The sequence below is a fragment of the Apis dorsata genome, unplaced genomic scaffold (assembly GCF_000469605.1).
Source record: "Apis dorsata unplaced genomic scaffold, Apis dorsata 1.3 scaffold_74, whole genome shotgun sequence".
Classification (NCBI taxonomy): Eukaryota; Metazoa; Arthropoda; class Insecta; order Hymenoptera; family Apidae; genus Apis; species Apis dorsata.
The window spans coordinates 1,000,800-1,018,008 of NW_006263372.1; the positions used below are offsets into that span (position 1 = coordinate 1,000,800).

Sequence of the window (17,209 nt, forward strand, 5' to 3'; positions counted from 1 at the left end):
AGAAGTGGGACAGCGATATTTCCACGAAATTGGAAGGGGTGGGGTTATAGTGAAAAAGCGAGACAGCTATGTGCGCACATAGAAAGAGAAAAACAACTATAGTCAATGGAAAGAAGGAGGATAGTTCGTAGATGAGACAACGATGCCGGTAGAAGTGAACTTTGTTGCAGGACAAAGAAGATAATATGCATAGAGAAAGAAAAAAGAGAAAGACAACTATACTCGATGGAAAAAAGAAGGGCAGTTGTCTAGTATGTAGGGGAGAGACAATGTTAATAGAGAGCTCGAAGATGGGACAAAGAGGATGAATATGAGAATATAGGCAAACGTAAGAGATAGGGTTATGTACATATGCGTAGAAGGAAGACAGTGCGGAATTTGAAATTAGAGGATGACGAAAGTCGGAAAGCAAGGATAGAGAAAGAGGGAGAGTGTAGCAACTACCCCCCTGTTTTGCAGTTACGACACTGCACTGCAGCCAGGTACCCCTGCCGCCTCTTGGATGGGGCGAACTAGCCGGATAAAGCCAGTCGTCGTCTCGTGCTCGCACGAGACACGCGCTCCAAGCACTGTTCGTTCTTCGACGATCCGTAAAGATGTAGTCGAATAGGCAAATTGGGTCCTCTCGGCTGGGCCCGACGGGACGTCTAACATCGTTTCGTCAGCCGAGAACGCGTTGTGTTGCCAACGATCCGTTTACTTTTTTCGTCTTTTCCGGTCACTTTTACTCTCTTAAATATTTATAATCTCGTATCGGTATTGTCGGTGATATTAAGGGTGTAACAATTATTATATTCAAGTAAAACGTTGAAAAGATTGAAGAAAAAGAGGAACAAAAAATCGATTTTTTGAAAATTAAACAAGATATATTTAGAGGACTGAATAATACCAAAGAGAACATATTTATTGCCGTTATTATTATTATTATCATCATTATTATTATTATTGGGATTATATTATATTTATTGCTCTTATATATACGTGTGACTGTAATACGAATCGCGAAATCCAAAAATTTATTTGCGATCTGGATTGAATCAGGACAAGAATCATATGTTTAGGACAGGTAAGTGATTATGGGAGATTTAGATTATGGATTGTGAGATCACGATTTTCGAATATTTAATTGTTATGCAATTAAAACTTATATTACATAAAATATATAAATTATATAATTTATAAGTTTAATTATAATAATTTATTAAATTGATAATTTTTTAAATTTTGTAAAATGATATTATTTTTCTTAAAAAGAATTAATTTATAAAATGAAAAAAATTATTTTATATCATGAAACATGTATATACACAAACTATTAATTTCACACTATTTCATTCCTCATAATGACTAATGAACACTGATGTCTTCATTTTTAAATAAAAAGCTTTTTATTAGCTTTCAGATAGAGATATGATTAATATGATTGTCTGCAACATTATCATGATAATCATCAATTTATTAGATTATCAGATTTATTTAATTCAGAATTTATCAGCTGAGTGGACTTGATATATGTCTTTTTAAAATTTTTCTTTTATAATGCAAAAATATATAATCAATAATAAAATTTTTTATACATCATACATTAATTTAAATAATAAATTATGTCATTAAAATTAATAAACACTTTTTAACGAATCTTTATGAATATAAATATATGAATATACATACATTATTATAGGTTATGTCATGCATATTCCATTATATTCTATATATATATAAGTTTTTAAAATTAGAATTTGTGACTTAAGTGAATTTCTTTTTAAGATAGTGTATGAAAATTGTTATGTGTGATTATAGTTTTATTCGTAGATTTTAAAAATACATATTTTTGTTTTTATTTATCAGAATTAGAATTCTTAATATAAGTTCTGTTTTGAAAATTAGCCGATTTAGATTCTAATCTGAGATCAGAAACATTATTATAGATGAATACATAGATATGCTTCATTATTTCTCAATTATATTATAATAACAAATAACGATTTTTTATTTTGTTAGTTTTTATTATTATATATTTAATCTATACAATTTATATTAAATATAATTTATAATTAAAAATTAATAACATAAAAAAATTTAGTATTTAATCTAAAAAAATGTAATATTTAATCTAAAAATATTTTAATCAAGAAAAATTAATATATTATTGAATATTTAACCATGTTTTAATTTGAGTCTATATTCTATTCGTTACAATGAAATCATATGTTATTTGAAATCAATGCTGTTTACTATGTTCATGTAAAACACTATTAATTTCGTATCAAATTAGCAAAATTATTATTGTTATTGTGATTATTAATGATATGATGGAAATTGTTAGAAGTCAGCATTATATAAAGTATATGATTTCAAGAAAATTATATTGCTGCTTTATACATAGGATAAATTGATTTTATTCAAGACCAAGATGATAGGGAGAGGTAAAGGTAGTAACAAAGAACCCAACGTTGGCCGTTGTGTACCGTTTTATCGATTTTAATTTCCTTTCTTGTGCGATCCTTCTCTCGTTTTCCTTTCTCTTTTTTTTCTCATTTTTCTCTCTTTTTTTCTTTTTTTTTTCTTTCTTTAAATGTTAAATGTTGTATAGCGCGCATTTTTAAAACCTGTTAATTTAAGTGAATCTTGATTTCTTTGTTGGAAAAAAAGGGAATCAAGGTTTAATTAAAATAATTTTTTGTAAATCATTTGTAGAAATCTCGTTTAAAATTTTCAATTTATCAAATCGTTTTTATTAGATTGTGAGTTTATTTATTTTAGTAATGCAATTTTTATTTAATTTTTTTTCCATTTAGCATTATTTAAAATTTCTAAATTTCTAATTTTTAAATTTATAATTTTATAATTATCATTTGAAATTTCACTGAAGTTGTATATACTGATTAAAATTAATTAAAAAAAAAATAATAACTTTAAAAAGAATTTTAAAAAGACAAAATTTTAAGTATATTTCTTATTTATGTATATATCTTTTTTGAAAGATTTAAAAAGATAGTAAGTCAGTACAGTGTAAAGAAAAGAAAAAATCGATTTACGATGTCGACAATCTGTTAATTAAGATTGTAATATTGTTATGTTAATTTGTGTACGCGCGCGCGGCGCTTGTTTACGACTTCTATTGAATGGAGATTCATTGTAGTCGTTTTATCGATCTTTAACTCATGTTTGCATCATTTAGTTTATACTTTTATGTGGTAAGGATATTCTGAAAGAAGAAAAGTTCTGCTTTAGAATTGGACCAAAAAGATATTATTTTGCACAATTGTAAAAAATAATATAATGATAGTATACACAAGACTAAGTTTAATTTTTTGTATCCATTGTTTAGTTCAAAGAATGATATAATTGGTTTTTCTTTTTTATTATTGTTTTGTGTTATTAAATGAAAATGAAAATAGAGTACATATTTTTAATTTTCATCCTCATAAAAAACTAGTTAAATTTAAACAAAAAATCAAACTTATTAATTTAAGATTTTATAAATTTATTAAATAATATTTCAGAATTAAAATATATCTTTTTTTTTTAATATCAATAAAAATATATAAATAAATTCAAACATATCAATAAAAATATTTTAGTAATTATTAATGATAATAAAATTCGTGAATTTTCCAAAATTCATTATGAATATAATATTTTTTGCAATATATTTATTCTTTAAGGTTAAGAATAATCAATTTGATGATAATTCTATGTGAAATACACGTTTAAAGATTCGCGGCTTATTATTGTATAACATTTAATCCTTTTATTCTATATTTTATCTCGTATCATACTGTCACGTTTTAATTTCGATATATTCGATTTTTATCTTGATTTAAGAAAGCTAGTCAAATATTTCATTTATTTTTTTTCAACTATTTCTATAAATATTTTCTAAGAAATTCAAATCCCAATATCATATCCAATCTAAAAATTTTTATTATTTTTAAACTTACTATTCAATAATCGTTGAGAACTCTCAAATCCAAAAAAGTCAAAAACATGATATTTTGATTTATAAAAATTTCCTTCCATTTTAATATTATTTTTATTTTATCGATTATTTTAATAACAAGCTGATTCAATAGAACGCAATTTTATTCTCTTTATCGCAATTTTCACAGTTGCAATAATTAATGCAAGAACTTCAATATCGATTTACAAACATTCGTTGATTAAATATATAAAATATTCATATTTTTTTTATTGCATTCGTATGATTTTTTCAACTCAAAGATTACAGAAAGAAGTATAGAAGACACTACAATAAGATGTATATCAAATTAATTTTTTTATTTCAATCTTGACTAATATATATATGACTAATATATGTCGTATTATAAACTAATAAATTTAAAATCAAAAAACTACTTTTGGCGAATACAATTTATGGACAACCACCTATCCATTCTTCGTGACAATTCCTACGAACTTTTCCATTTGCCTGTCCTCGCAAATTTATTCCTTAGACACTATCTTTTCTAGATAGAGATTAATGTTCAACATATTGCATGTTACGTCTTAGTGAAATAAATGGTTCACTGTTTTGTCGCTAGAGTATTTTATCAGTGAACTAATATTAAGTTATTGGTTGTTTTTAATTTTGTTGTTCAAGAATATTAATCGTTTTTGGAGTGTTTTTATATCGTATATTAAGATAGATAATTTAAAATGAACAATTTACTTGTTGAATTTACCTATTGAAGGCACGACAATTATATAGTAATATTATATTATAATATATTTATTAACTAAATAATAATATGCAGAGATTTTAAATTTAGCTTGATTATTTATATTGCATAATTATTGTAAAAAATTCATAGATATTCTTTTTAATATCTACTTTGAATTATATATTTATGTAATTAATTTTATTACATAACCTATAAATATCTTGATGAACGATTGAAAAGTGTCATTCTTTACTTCTCTGTGTCATTGTAAAGATGATAAATTGAATAAAATAATTATATTAAAAATATAAAAATAAATGTATTCTTAGATTATTCTATATAACTTATAATATATTAAAAAATAAAAAGTAATTATTAAATAAAAATAATTATGAAATATATTATAACAATTTATTTCTAAATTTATATTTTAATTTATATCTTATGTTTTTTATTACATTTGATCATGAAGTTAATCTCAGATAGAAAATTATCGATTTACGAAAATCTGTAATTGAATTGAATATTTTCAAATTAGTTATTATAGAGAAAGAAAATAGCTGTTGAAATAGCTACTACTTTTTTTTTTTTAAATATTCTGATATAAATCTGTGTAAATAATAATTGTAATGTTTCATATGATTTTAGATTGAAAGTGTTTAATTAAAAATATAATAGCAAATAGTGTTAAATAGTTGTAGATTTACAAGTCAACCTCATTTCGAAGAATAGAAAAAATGATCTCTTTAAAAATGATTATCTATAAAGCAAAGATTTTACGGAATATTATTTTAGTACGAGCTATGGTACGGGTTATAAATTTGATCTAATTATAAGCAATTAATTGATACGATGATTTTGAAATTTATATTAAGTATATTTATTATACCATTAAATATATATATATAAATTGTTAATGAATTTACTACTAAAAAAAATATTTGAAAAAAGAAAAGTTTAAAAAAAAAAATCTTATTATTCTTTTTGACATAAGATTAGCCAGAGAATTAATGAGAAATAATTAATTGAAAATTAATCCATTGTAAAAAATTAATCTACAATTATGAACTTAATCATTCAAATCTAATATGATTAATGAAAATTATGAAATTCCTTAATATAATATTAAATGACATGCGATGATTTTCCTCTCAACGTATTAGGAATATATCGATCTATTAGTTCAAAGTAATAGAACGAATGAAAGTATAGAAATAGGTCAGATTAACGTTTTCTTTTTATGAAATATTGACATTAATGGGCCATTGTGAAATTCAATTACGCTACGGAAACCTTAGTGGACATTTGATATTTCATGTGCACAATATCTGCGCATCGAAAGACTTGTTTTAAAAGATGAAAGCATTCAGGAAGAATTATTGCATTTAAAATTCTAACCTCTTCTTTCCCTCCTCTTTACAATTCTTTACAAAGAAAAATTATTTAATTGCTTTTTTCGAAAGATTGATATTTTTTAAATTTTTTTCGAAAGTTTCTTTTTTTAATATGAAACATGTTTTGTAGACAATGGCTGCAGAAAAATATGATAAGCTCACACCTGAGTTGAAACAAGAATTGAAGAACATTGCTCAGCAAATTGTTTCGCCTGGAAAAGGAATCCTCGCTGCAGATGAATCGACCGCAACGATCGGCAAGCGTCTAAAAGACATCAATGTTGAAAATACTGAGGACAATCGTAGAGCATACAGACAACTTCTTTTTACCAGTGCTAAAGTACAATTTTTTTTATTATATAATATAATAAATATATATTGCAAAAAAATCCTGTTTAAATCAGAAAAGTCAATTAAATATTTAGGCAAAAAGAAAAGCAATTATTTAATAATTAAAGTTCAATATGTATCTTTATTGTATTATTATTTTTTTTGTTATTTCTTTTATTTTATTGTTATATCCAAATGCAATTCTAAAATCATTACTATTAAATTTCTATTTAATAGTTAGAGCATCCAATTATTTAAAAATAATTTTAATAATCTTCTAATATAATATATTATATAATAATTCTAATAATTTTTTTCATCTTTTCAAAGGATGTCATCAGCCAGCATATATCTGGTGTTATTCTATTCCACGAGACCTTGTATCAGAAGGCCGATGATGGAACACCATTCGTCGAATTGTTGAAACAACGTAATATCTTGCCAGGTATCAAGGTTGACACAGGTGTAGTAACATTATTTGGTACCGAAGAAGAAACCACTACGCAGGGTCTCGACAATCTTCAAGCTCGTTGTATTCAATACAAGAAAGATGGATGTCAATTCGCTAAATGGAGATGCGTGCTGAAAATCAGAAAGGATTGTCCCAGTAAATTGGCCATTTTGGAAAATGCCAATGTTTTGGCTCGTTACGCTTCTATTTGTCAAAGTGCTAGGATTGTGCCAATCGTCGAGCCTGAGATTTTACCTGATGGTGATCATGATCTTGCCCGTTGCCAACAGGTCACGGAAGAAGTTCTGGCCGCCGTGTACAAGGTGAGAGAAAAGTACACATTGATTTGGTTCGTTTCACGCAAAGATATTGATCTCTTGCACAGAAATTTGTATAAATAATAGTATAAATAACAATTATCTACAATAATAACTTATACAATAATTTTATATTTATTTACAGTTGTTTGATTGAAAATAGAAGAAATGTCATAAATAAAATAAAATATTCAGTTACAAAATAGTATCAATTATATTATAAATTGTAAAATATAAACTTCTTGTTTATAGAACAAAAATTTGAATTTTCCAATATAATATAGTTTCATATTTTTCCTAAAAATGAGAATACAATACTTATATGAAAGAATATTTTTCATATATAAGATATAATATAAAGAATTAAAAAATATCATCAATTTATTTTATAATATTTCGTTAATTATTAATGATTTAATTGTAGAACTTTTTTTTCCTTTTTATATAATTATTAAAACTTGATCACATTTTATAGGCACTCAGTGATCATCATGTATATCTTGAAGGAACTCTTTTGAAACCGAATATGGTAACACCAGGACAGAGTTGTCCAAATAAAGCCTCACCTCAGGAAATCGCAGCAGCTACTGTGACCGCTTTATTGCGTACCGTTCCACCTGCAGTACCTGGAATTACTTTCCTCAGTGGCGGTCAATCAGAAGAGGAGGCATCTGTGAATTTGGATGCTATTAACAAGTTCCCCGCGAACAAACCTTGGGCTTTGACCTTCAGTTATGGCCGTGCTCTTCAAGCTTCCGTGCTTCGCGCATGGGGAGGCAAGAAGGAACAGATTACTGCTGGTCAGGAAGAGCTTATCAAGAGGGCTAAGGTAATTTTAAGACTACGTATTTTTATTTCAAATTTTCTTCATTATATGTATAAATAGAATAAATTTTCTTTTTCTTTTTTTTACAATTGTAACTAAATTTTTTTAAATTTAATAATTTTCCATTTTAATTTTTTTTAGTATAGTTTTTTAAATAAAATTTTAATAAAATATTTTATTTATATGAATTATTTATATATATGGATTTGGATAATTTTTTTTTCTATCATTTTTTTAATCTTATTTCTATAATCTTAGATATTTTACGATTAGAAATTTTTTTTTTCGTTTTTATATAATTATATGTGTTCTTATGTTTCCTATTTTATTCTTAATTTTTTCTATTTTATTTTATTTAAATTTATTCATTATTTTTACATAATTGTTATTTATTTTTTATTTTTATTTTTTTAATATCTCTTTTTTGCATGTATATACATTAAATGATTGTTTAGGCAAATGGTCTAGCCAGCCTAGGCAAATATAAAGCTGGAAGTATTGCTGGCAAAGCTGCACATGATGTTCTCTTTATAACATCCCATTTCTATTAAATTCCTTTCTTCCTTTCCAAAAAAACATTTCCATAGTAAGTGTCATAGATAGTTTTGCATTTATTTCTTTTACTCACTTATATTGCATATAAATATACTAACAATATAGTAATATTAGATACTTAATATTAGATATTAATTATAATTAACAAACTGTTATTTCTTATTAATAATAAATTATATTTTTATTTTTTTAGGCTAACAGCGAATCGGCACTCGGTAAATATAGCGGTGGTGTAATGGGAGCTGCTGGCAATGCTACGCTTTTCGTCGCGAATCACGCGTACTAAAGTAATCATTAAAATATTGATAAGGATTAGATAATTAGATCAAACATCGCCAACGTCGATCACCGTTGCGATATAAAAACATAACTATCGACAGTGAAGATGGGAAACAAATAAAGAAAAACTTAAGAAAAATGCTCGAAAAATGCTCGAAACATAGAACACAGCGTCTGTATAATTGTATGTTTCACAGAGAAGAATTTAAATTTAAAAATCGAATGGATTCAATTTTAATCTATTGCGGAAAATTTATATGTTTATACGTGTTTTTTAAAATTATATTTTAATGATCGAAATGAATTTTAACGATGATTTTTAATCGAGTATACAGAAGCTGAGAAATAACTTGTTTTGAGATAAATTTTAACACTCAGGATTATTGTAAACAAGCGATCATAGTTGATTCTCTTCGTTGATTGTCGTGTTTTTACAAACAAGCGAAAAAAACTATTCTTCATCAATACTATCATTACTGCTTTTACGCTTCGTGTTTTGCGCTGTCTTTGATTTTTTCCTTTATTTTCATCAATATTATTGTATTCATTTTCTTTGAATGATATCGATGAAGAATGTTTCATATAACCTCTCGTCGCAGAATCGTTTGTTTTGAACATTACGACAATTTTCGAAAGAGATTTATTTGATCGATGTATATACGTACGAGCCTATCGAATGAAATCAATTTGAAAAAGAGATGAAAATTCTTTATTTAGATCGTAAATAGATTTCGTGACATTCGAATTACGCACGCGTTATTATATTCTGTAACACTACGACTAAAAAGAAACAGATATATTATATATATATTGTCAATGTCGTTATAATATTCTACATGTATAAAAAGGAAAAAAAAAAAAAAAAGAAAAACAAAGTAAAAATACATATTAAATGTTGTTTGTTAGTAAATGAGTCGAATATTATGAAGTCGTAATATTATGTCATCTACTTATACAATATGTGTATCTTATATTATAGATATTTAAGTAACGTATTGAAAACTATCTCGTACATCGATGTTATATCTAATATTTTCATTGCAATCTAGGTCACCAAATACACTGTGGAGGGGAATTGCCGTGTCTTTTTATTTCAAACCTATCCTAAAACATATATTTTTAAAGTTATATTTCATGTATGTTAAAATATATATATGTATGTTAAATATGTTATAATTTCTTAAATTATTATAGACAAAATATAATCGTTCAGAATTTTATCTATAATCTAGAAATTACACTTATTAAGTTATAAAAGTTATTAAATAAATAAATAAAGAAATAAAAAAAATAAATGAGTTATTATATAAATGAAGAAATAAATGATAAAAGAATAAAAAATAAAAAAAATGATAAATACATAAACAGTAGAATAAATTATTAAAATTTTATATAAAATAAGTGATTATAAATGAATAAATAAAAAAATAAAATAGTAATATCAGTTTTAGTTTACAAAAATATTGCAAGTACATTTATACAATATTCATTAATTTTTTTATTTATTTATTAATTTATTCATTTACTTTTACTCATTTATACATTTAATTTTTTATTTATTTATTGGTTTATTTATATTTTATTTTATTTCTTTCTTTTTTGATTTCGATTTTTAATTTTTTATTTATTAATTATTATTACCAAATAAATTATTATTCTATTTATTTAAAATTTTTTAATATACATTTTTGAATGATATCATTCATTTTTTTCTATTTCAAATAATTTGATTAAATTTGATGTAATTACTTTAAATAAAAATCAATCAATTAATGCTGGAAGATAATAGGATTTAAAAAGCGGTGAATAAAAGTTAAATCGAATATATAACTTCATTATATAATCGTGTATTCATAAAATTGATAAGTTACATGCTTTAACGATGAATTAAATATTCGAATATAATTATTTAATTCAAATATAAATTCAATAGGAACGATTAGTAAATTTCAAATTAAATGTATGAATTTTTTATAATAATATTTTATAAGAATATTATTGTAATATTATTTTTATTTAATTATTATTATAATATACATATATATAGATTTATTATAATAATATATGTTATAATATATATATTATATATTATAGTATAATTATTATTAAAATATTATTATAAAATATTATTCTATATATTCTATATAATATATATATTCTATATAAATAATAATAATAATAATAATTATATATTCTATATAAATAAATTGAAATAGAAATTCTAAAAACTTTAGAGATATTTTAAGATAATTATAAGTTGAAAATTAATATCATAAAATAATAAATTTAATTTTAATTCGTAAAAATATATATTAATTATAACATAATGCCATAATAAATTGTTAGATTCATAAATTAACAATAAAAATTTAAAAATTGACAAATTGTTGACCATTATAAATCCATTTACGACTATTTTGTAACTATTGTTCGTGTAAAATACTAGTTAAAATATTGTAATAATTATAAATCGAAAATTAATATCGGAAAAATGTAAATTCAACTTTAGTTTATAAAAATATATATTAATTATTACATATTATATCGTAAAAAAATTGTTAAGTTCATAATTTAACAATAAAAATCTAAAAATTGTTAAATTATTGACCACTATATTCAAAATATTAATTTCAAACAAATCGGTAGAGTACGTATGTTTCCGCCGAACTTCGTAATATTTGTTTCGTCCTATAATATACGCACGTCGCGAGAGAGCGATCATTTCGTATCGAACGTAGATAGCGTACAGATCGAAAATAAAATATTTTAACTAAATTTAATATTATTTTATATATATTTAATACTGTTGTCATGTATTATATATAATTATTTTTTAATTGATTTACTTATTCATCTTTTTTTGTACTTTCATTTATTAATATTATTTTTTCATTAATTTGTTCATTTATTTAAATTTTTATTTATTTTAGATTTATTTATTCATTTATTTTTACATTTATTTATTTATTTAACTTATTATATCAATTATTTATTTATTCATTTTTTCTTTTTTACTTGTATTTATTAATATTTATACTTTATTTGTTCATTCGTTTATTTTTTTTATTTTAAATTTATTTATTCATTTATTTTTACATTTACTTAATATATTATTTAATATATTATATCATTTATTTATTTATTCATTTTTTTTATTTATTAATTTATACTTTTATTTGTTCATTCATTTATTTTTTTTATTTTAGATTTATTTATTCATTTATTTTTATATTTATTTATTTATTTAATTTATTATATCATTTATTTATTTATTCATTCTTTCGTTATATAATATAAATAAATTTCAATAATTGTTAGATGGGTCTCGATGCGTAGTCACCTCCTCGTCGGTGAGACCCGGTAATTGGCATCGCTTTCTAAATTTTTTTTTTACAAAATTTTTTTTTACCTGAAAAAAAGAAAAAATATTAGAAATATTTCATCAGTAATAGTTTTCGGAACGCGATGGCAAGCCAAGAACTACGCATACTTGCAGTCCAGTCTAAATTTTGCATAATTTTAGTTATTTAATTAGATAGATTGGACTGTAGGTACTAGTAAAATAGGTTAATAAATTATATTAATGAGATTAAGTTTAAATAAACATTTCGTATCAAGATATATTCTCTAAGTTAAAGCGAAAAATAAAAATTTTCACTTCTTTTGCTACTTTTATTTAGATTTTCTTTTTCTTAATCATTGATAGATTATAGGTACTAGTGAAAATGATGTTAATTAGATAATAAATGAATATTAATTAGATTAAGTTTATTATAATTTCGTATCAAGATATATTTTCTAATTTATAATTATTTATTTAAAAAATATAAGTTTCAATTTTTTTCATTATTTTTCTACTTTCATCTCGAATTTTTATTCTATTTATCATTTTTTAATTATAAATCGAAAAAAATCAAACAGAGAAGCGAAAAATATTAAAATTGAAATGATACGAAAAGCTTATAAAATGATAAAAAGTGAAATTTGGCGCCATCTCTTGCTTTTGGAACTCAAACTAATTTTTGAAAAATTGTCGAAAGATGGTGCTAAGAGTCCGTTTTTACTATGTCACTATCCTTCTCTTACTATCTTCTATCCTTCTTTTCGTGTTTCATTTGCGGCACTCTGAAGATGGCGCTGATTTCAATATTTTTACTCTATCTCTGTCCTTCTTTTACAATCTTTTCTCTCTCTCTCTCTATACTTTTGGCACGTGATTACACGAGATACAGGATGTCAATTGAACACGCTTTCTTAAACTTGTAATTCGTGTTCATTCAAGATATTCTGTAACAGAATAAAATTCTATTTATAATTTTATATGATAGTATATCAAGTAGTAAAAAATAATATATGAAAAAGAAAAATTAATATAAATTTTGTATATAAATTAAATTTAATTGAAAAATTTTATATGTATATAATCGATATCCAAAATAACTTCTTATACCATTTTTATCAAAAACCAATCTATTTATCAATATCATTCAATGGATTATTCTCATCATTTTCATTTAGATTTCAAAAGCCAAAACTTAAAACTTCCTAAAGCCAAACTTATATCCTTCTCGCATCATCTTCCATCTTCCAATCTCCTTACTATCAAATTACATTTCGCATAATCGTCTCGCCATGCCAGAAAAGTATTGTCAAGCTTTATCACAGAAAGTCCGTTCCGTGATACAAGTGCAGAGACTGCGCAGCATCCAACAAGCATATCATGAATACCTAGAGGGGGTAAAGAAAGGATTTCGGTTTTTAATCCGTGGGTGTGGATATGTGGTGGGGATGCTGCAGACTGGAACAAAGTAGGGATGGATCCCTCTCTTGTCTGATTCTCTTGTCAGAGAGGGGTATCGCCCCACTCTACCAGCCTCTTGCCCGCTTGTTCCTGTTTTTCCACCCCACTATTTCTCATGCCCCCACCAACGCCATCCCTCCCATAGGCAGACGTTCAGGCATCCTGTCTCACACCCACCGTCTCCTCCACGACTGGCGGGGGTCGCTACTGGCCGCCTAGTGACTTTCGTGGGGTCGAGTAACACGTGCGTGAGGAAATAGCAGCCGGTCCGCGACCGGTTTCCTTCCACCGCAGTTAACCTTAAAGATCCGGTAAATCGATCGTGTTTTTTTTTTCGAATTAAAAGTGTTTTTCCCTCTTTTTTTTATACGTCTCGTATCGTGAGTTACATAATGGTTGTTCAGTGACTTGTCTTGTGTCGGTGTCGTTAATTGTTGTTAATTATTATCAATCGAGTCGATTGATACAATTGTGTTTGATAGTTATTATTTTACTGCTTTACGAGCGATTTCATTTGATTTGATTCAGTGTGTTCAGGTTAATCCTTCTTCTTTCGAGGTACTATGGATAGGGTGTTATGTGTCCATGGTTTCAAATATATTGTTGGTTGTTGCAAAATATTTTGCATGCTGAAACGTGAAATAATTATCGGATAAATAAATTGAAATACGCGTATAGAAGAATGTGGGTATAAGTATTCTAGATTGGATTTATTTCAGGATATTTTTAAAAATTGGTTTTGCGTTATCGATCAAAAAATCGGTTGATTTTTTTCGAAAAATTATGTATAGAATATCACGTTTTTATGAATCATCTTGAGCATTTCTCAACTGGAAACAGAAATCTTATCAATTTTCGAAATATTTAAAAAATTTTGAATTTTTCAAATTATAAATGTTTCATAAATATTAAATACTTTCATAATAACAACATTTCAAAAAATTCATATTTAATCAAAATTTATGATGAATCTCACGACTGAAATTAAACAAAGATTTTCTTTTACAAATCCTTCGAAAAATACTCAATTTAAAAAAAAATTGAAAAAAAAAAAATACAAATACATCACAAATACATCAAACGTTTCACGTTAAGATTTATTTCGAAATATTTTCAAGGATATCGAAAGAAGCAACGCGGCTTCTAATTAACTTAATTAGCCTTACTTCCCTCGAGTGACATCCGGCTTCCTCGAACCGGAAGTAAGCGTTCGGAATGCCGTTTTAATAAAATCTCGTAGCGTGATGACGATTGTTTTAAACGAGGAAAGAGAGCCGACCTTCTCGCGTAATTTCTGTCGACCTGATTCGAGAGATCGCGTAATTCATTTACCAGGCTCGTCCTTACACGAGGAGGGCAAGAAATAGAGCGAGGAAGCGGAAACCTATATTTGGATTAGTCGCTTTTATCATCTTAAATGGGGATGTTCGATTGCTCTCTGTGTGCCAGGGGGATGTTGGTAGTTGTTAAAGTGGTTTTCCTCTAGTTGTTTGCCGCGGTATCTCTAAAGATGTGTGTGCGTATGGGAGGAATGGAGGGGGAAGGAGAAAGAGGAGTTAATGAAAGAAGAAGTGCTGACGAAAGAGTCTTCGTGCTGTTGGCTTGCTTCCTACAACCATCGTCTTTTCGATTGACTTTATTTTTGTGATTGTAAGATTTGATGAGAGTCACTTTTCTAAATTATTCGGAGATTGTAACAACGGAGAAGTAGCTTCAGTTAATTTTCTCGTTTTATAAAATAATAATTTGGATTCCGTGTAGTTATTTCGAAAATTTATATTTATTTTTAGATATATGTTAGATTCGGGAGAATTAAATTGTTAATCGATATTCGTCATTTTTAAATATTATAGATTTTGGATTTTTAATAATACAAATTGAATTTAATAATCTCTGAGTTAATTTCAAATTTTAAAAATTTCAATATATTCCACTCTCAAGTTTCATTCCAATATTTATTATATATTTTACGTTTCAAAAATCATCTTTAATTCCAATTCAAAAATTAATTCTCTAATTTTTTTCCTTCTTTTTTTTTTTAAATATATGGAACGAAATTTGATATTGGAGAAAAAAATATCCAAATCTTCGAAATATTGGTTTCGCATAAACTCGATAAAAAGAATGGCTCCGCACACTGTCTCTCTCGATCTTTCGTAATGACCAATTGGGAATGATTGATACGTGGAATGACAGGCTGTTTGTGCAAGAATGGAAAGACAGGAAAGGGCTGAAAAGTGAGGAGAGGAATAGCAATGCAGTCATAATGGGCTAAGTTATATATGTTTCTTTCTTTTTTTTTCTCACTTCATTATATCATTGGATATTTAATCCTTTGAAGATAACATTTTTTCAACGATATTTCTTTTATCAATTTTATTTATGATTTTCCTTTGAGATTTTTACGAAGAAGATATAATTTATTAAAATTTTAAGTATGGATATTTTAAATAAATTTTTAAATTTTAGTTAAAATTTCGTAGTTTTGTAAATAATTTCATTTTTTGAACACTTCGTTCGAAAAGAAATAGAATAATTTACATACTGTAAGATCGAAACATATAAAGAATTGTATTGAAGTAATGGATACCTTGTGCAAATTTATAATTAAGCAAAAATTTAGAAACTTCCAATATTTATATAAATAAAAAAACAATTTATAAATTAATATGAAATTGCACTTTCATTTTCAAATTTTTTTTAATCTAATTTGAACGAAAGTAACGAACGAAATATTTACGAAATAAATTAAAAAGCAAATAATCAAAAAACTTCTGATCAAATTTGAATACTAAAAAAATTCACTGTCGATAGTTTAATATAATACACGTTTAAAATTAACGTTTGAAATTTCTATTCATTTCATAGTGTATCCTCGTTAAACAGTGCCAACCACACTAAAAGAGAAATAGGAGTTTGCTTAAGAAATAATTGCGATCATTAAACGAATCGACAACCGTGGCTTTTCGTTCGCTTGTTCCATTATTCCTCCATTTCTTCATTCGACAAATATTTCTTTTTAAAACTTTATTTTATCGAAATTCGAAAAAATACAAGGGGAAGGGGAAAGAGAGAAGAGTTCTTTTCGATTTTTGTCTTCAAAAGGATGAAATGGAATAAAGTTTGGGGATATAAGTTTTAAGGTGATTAATGGAAGGATTTTGGTTTTTTTTTTTTTTTTTTAATTTTTCCCTTCCTTGAGATGAGGATTAAACATCCATTTAGACAAGATCCATTTACTGTTATATAAATCACGTATTATAATCGTATACATTTTTCAAAAAAATTGTTAATTATTAATTAGATAAAAAAATTAGGTAACGAGAAATTAATTATATATATATTTTACATTATATGGCTCGTGATTTTTAAAAGAGATATCCCAAAAAATTTTTTTTATATTCTATAAAATTTTATATACTTTTCTCTGCAACTTCTTGTCTCTGATTTTATAAAATATTCAGAGAACATAATGAATTCTCGTACAATAATAATTGTCTTCGTTTCTTCTTCCAAATTTGTATTTATTTTTTCTCTCTAACTCTACAATTAATATTAAAAAAAAAAAAAAAAAAAAAAAAAAAAAAAAAAA

At 25.3% G+C, this 17,209-nt stretch overlaps 1 protein-coding gene and 1 long non-coding RNA gene across 3 annotated transcripts in view; one reads left to right on the plus strand and one right to left on the minus strand.

Annotated features, from left to right (window-relative positions):
• Positions 1 to 9,891, plus strand: part of LOC102674019 (fructose-bisphosphate aldolase-like) — a 20,730-nt gene extending 10,839 nt beyond the window's left edge. The window contains exons 1-5 of one of the 2 annotated variants that reach the window (XM_006610488.1): positions 463 to 1,066; positions 6,189 to 6,398; positions 6,719 to 7,162; positions 7,632 to 7,985; positions 8,731 to 9,891. In XM_006610488.1, coding sequence (XP_006610551.1) covers positions 6,192 to 6,398; positions 6,719 to 7,162; positions 7,632 to 7,985; positions 8,731 to 8,823 — 1,098 coding nt within the window. In that variant the 5' untranslated portion in view covers positions 463 to 1,066; positions 6,189 to 6,191 and the 3' untranslated portion in view covers positions 8,824 to 9,891. Of the gene's footprint in view, positions 1 to 462; positions 1,067 to 6,188; positions 6,399 to 6,718; positions 7,163 to 7,631; positions 7,986 to 8,730 lie in introns of those variants that run through there. The other variant, XM_006610489.2, reaches the window with a different exon arrangement.
• Positions 9,892 to 13,273: 3,382 nt separating this feature from the next.
• LOC116184894 overlaps positions 13,274 to 17,209 on the minus strand; it is a 6,351-nt gene continuing 2,415 nt past the window's right edge. The window contains exons 2-3 of the long non-coding RNA XR_004149554.1: positions 13,795 to 14,246; positions 13,274 to 13,544 (exon numbers count right to left, since the gene is read on the minus strand). This is a non-coding gene — a long non-coding RNA (uncharacterized LOC116184894). The remainder of the gene's footprint in view (positions 13,545 to 13,794; positions 14,247 to 17,209) is intronic.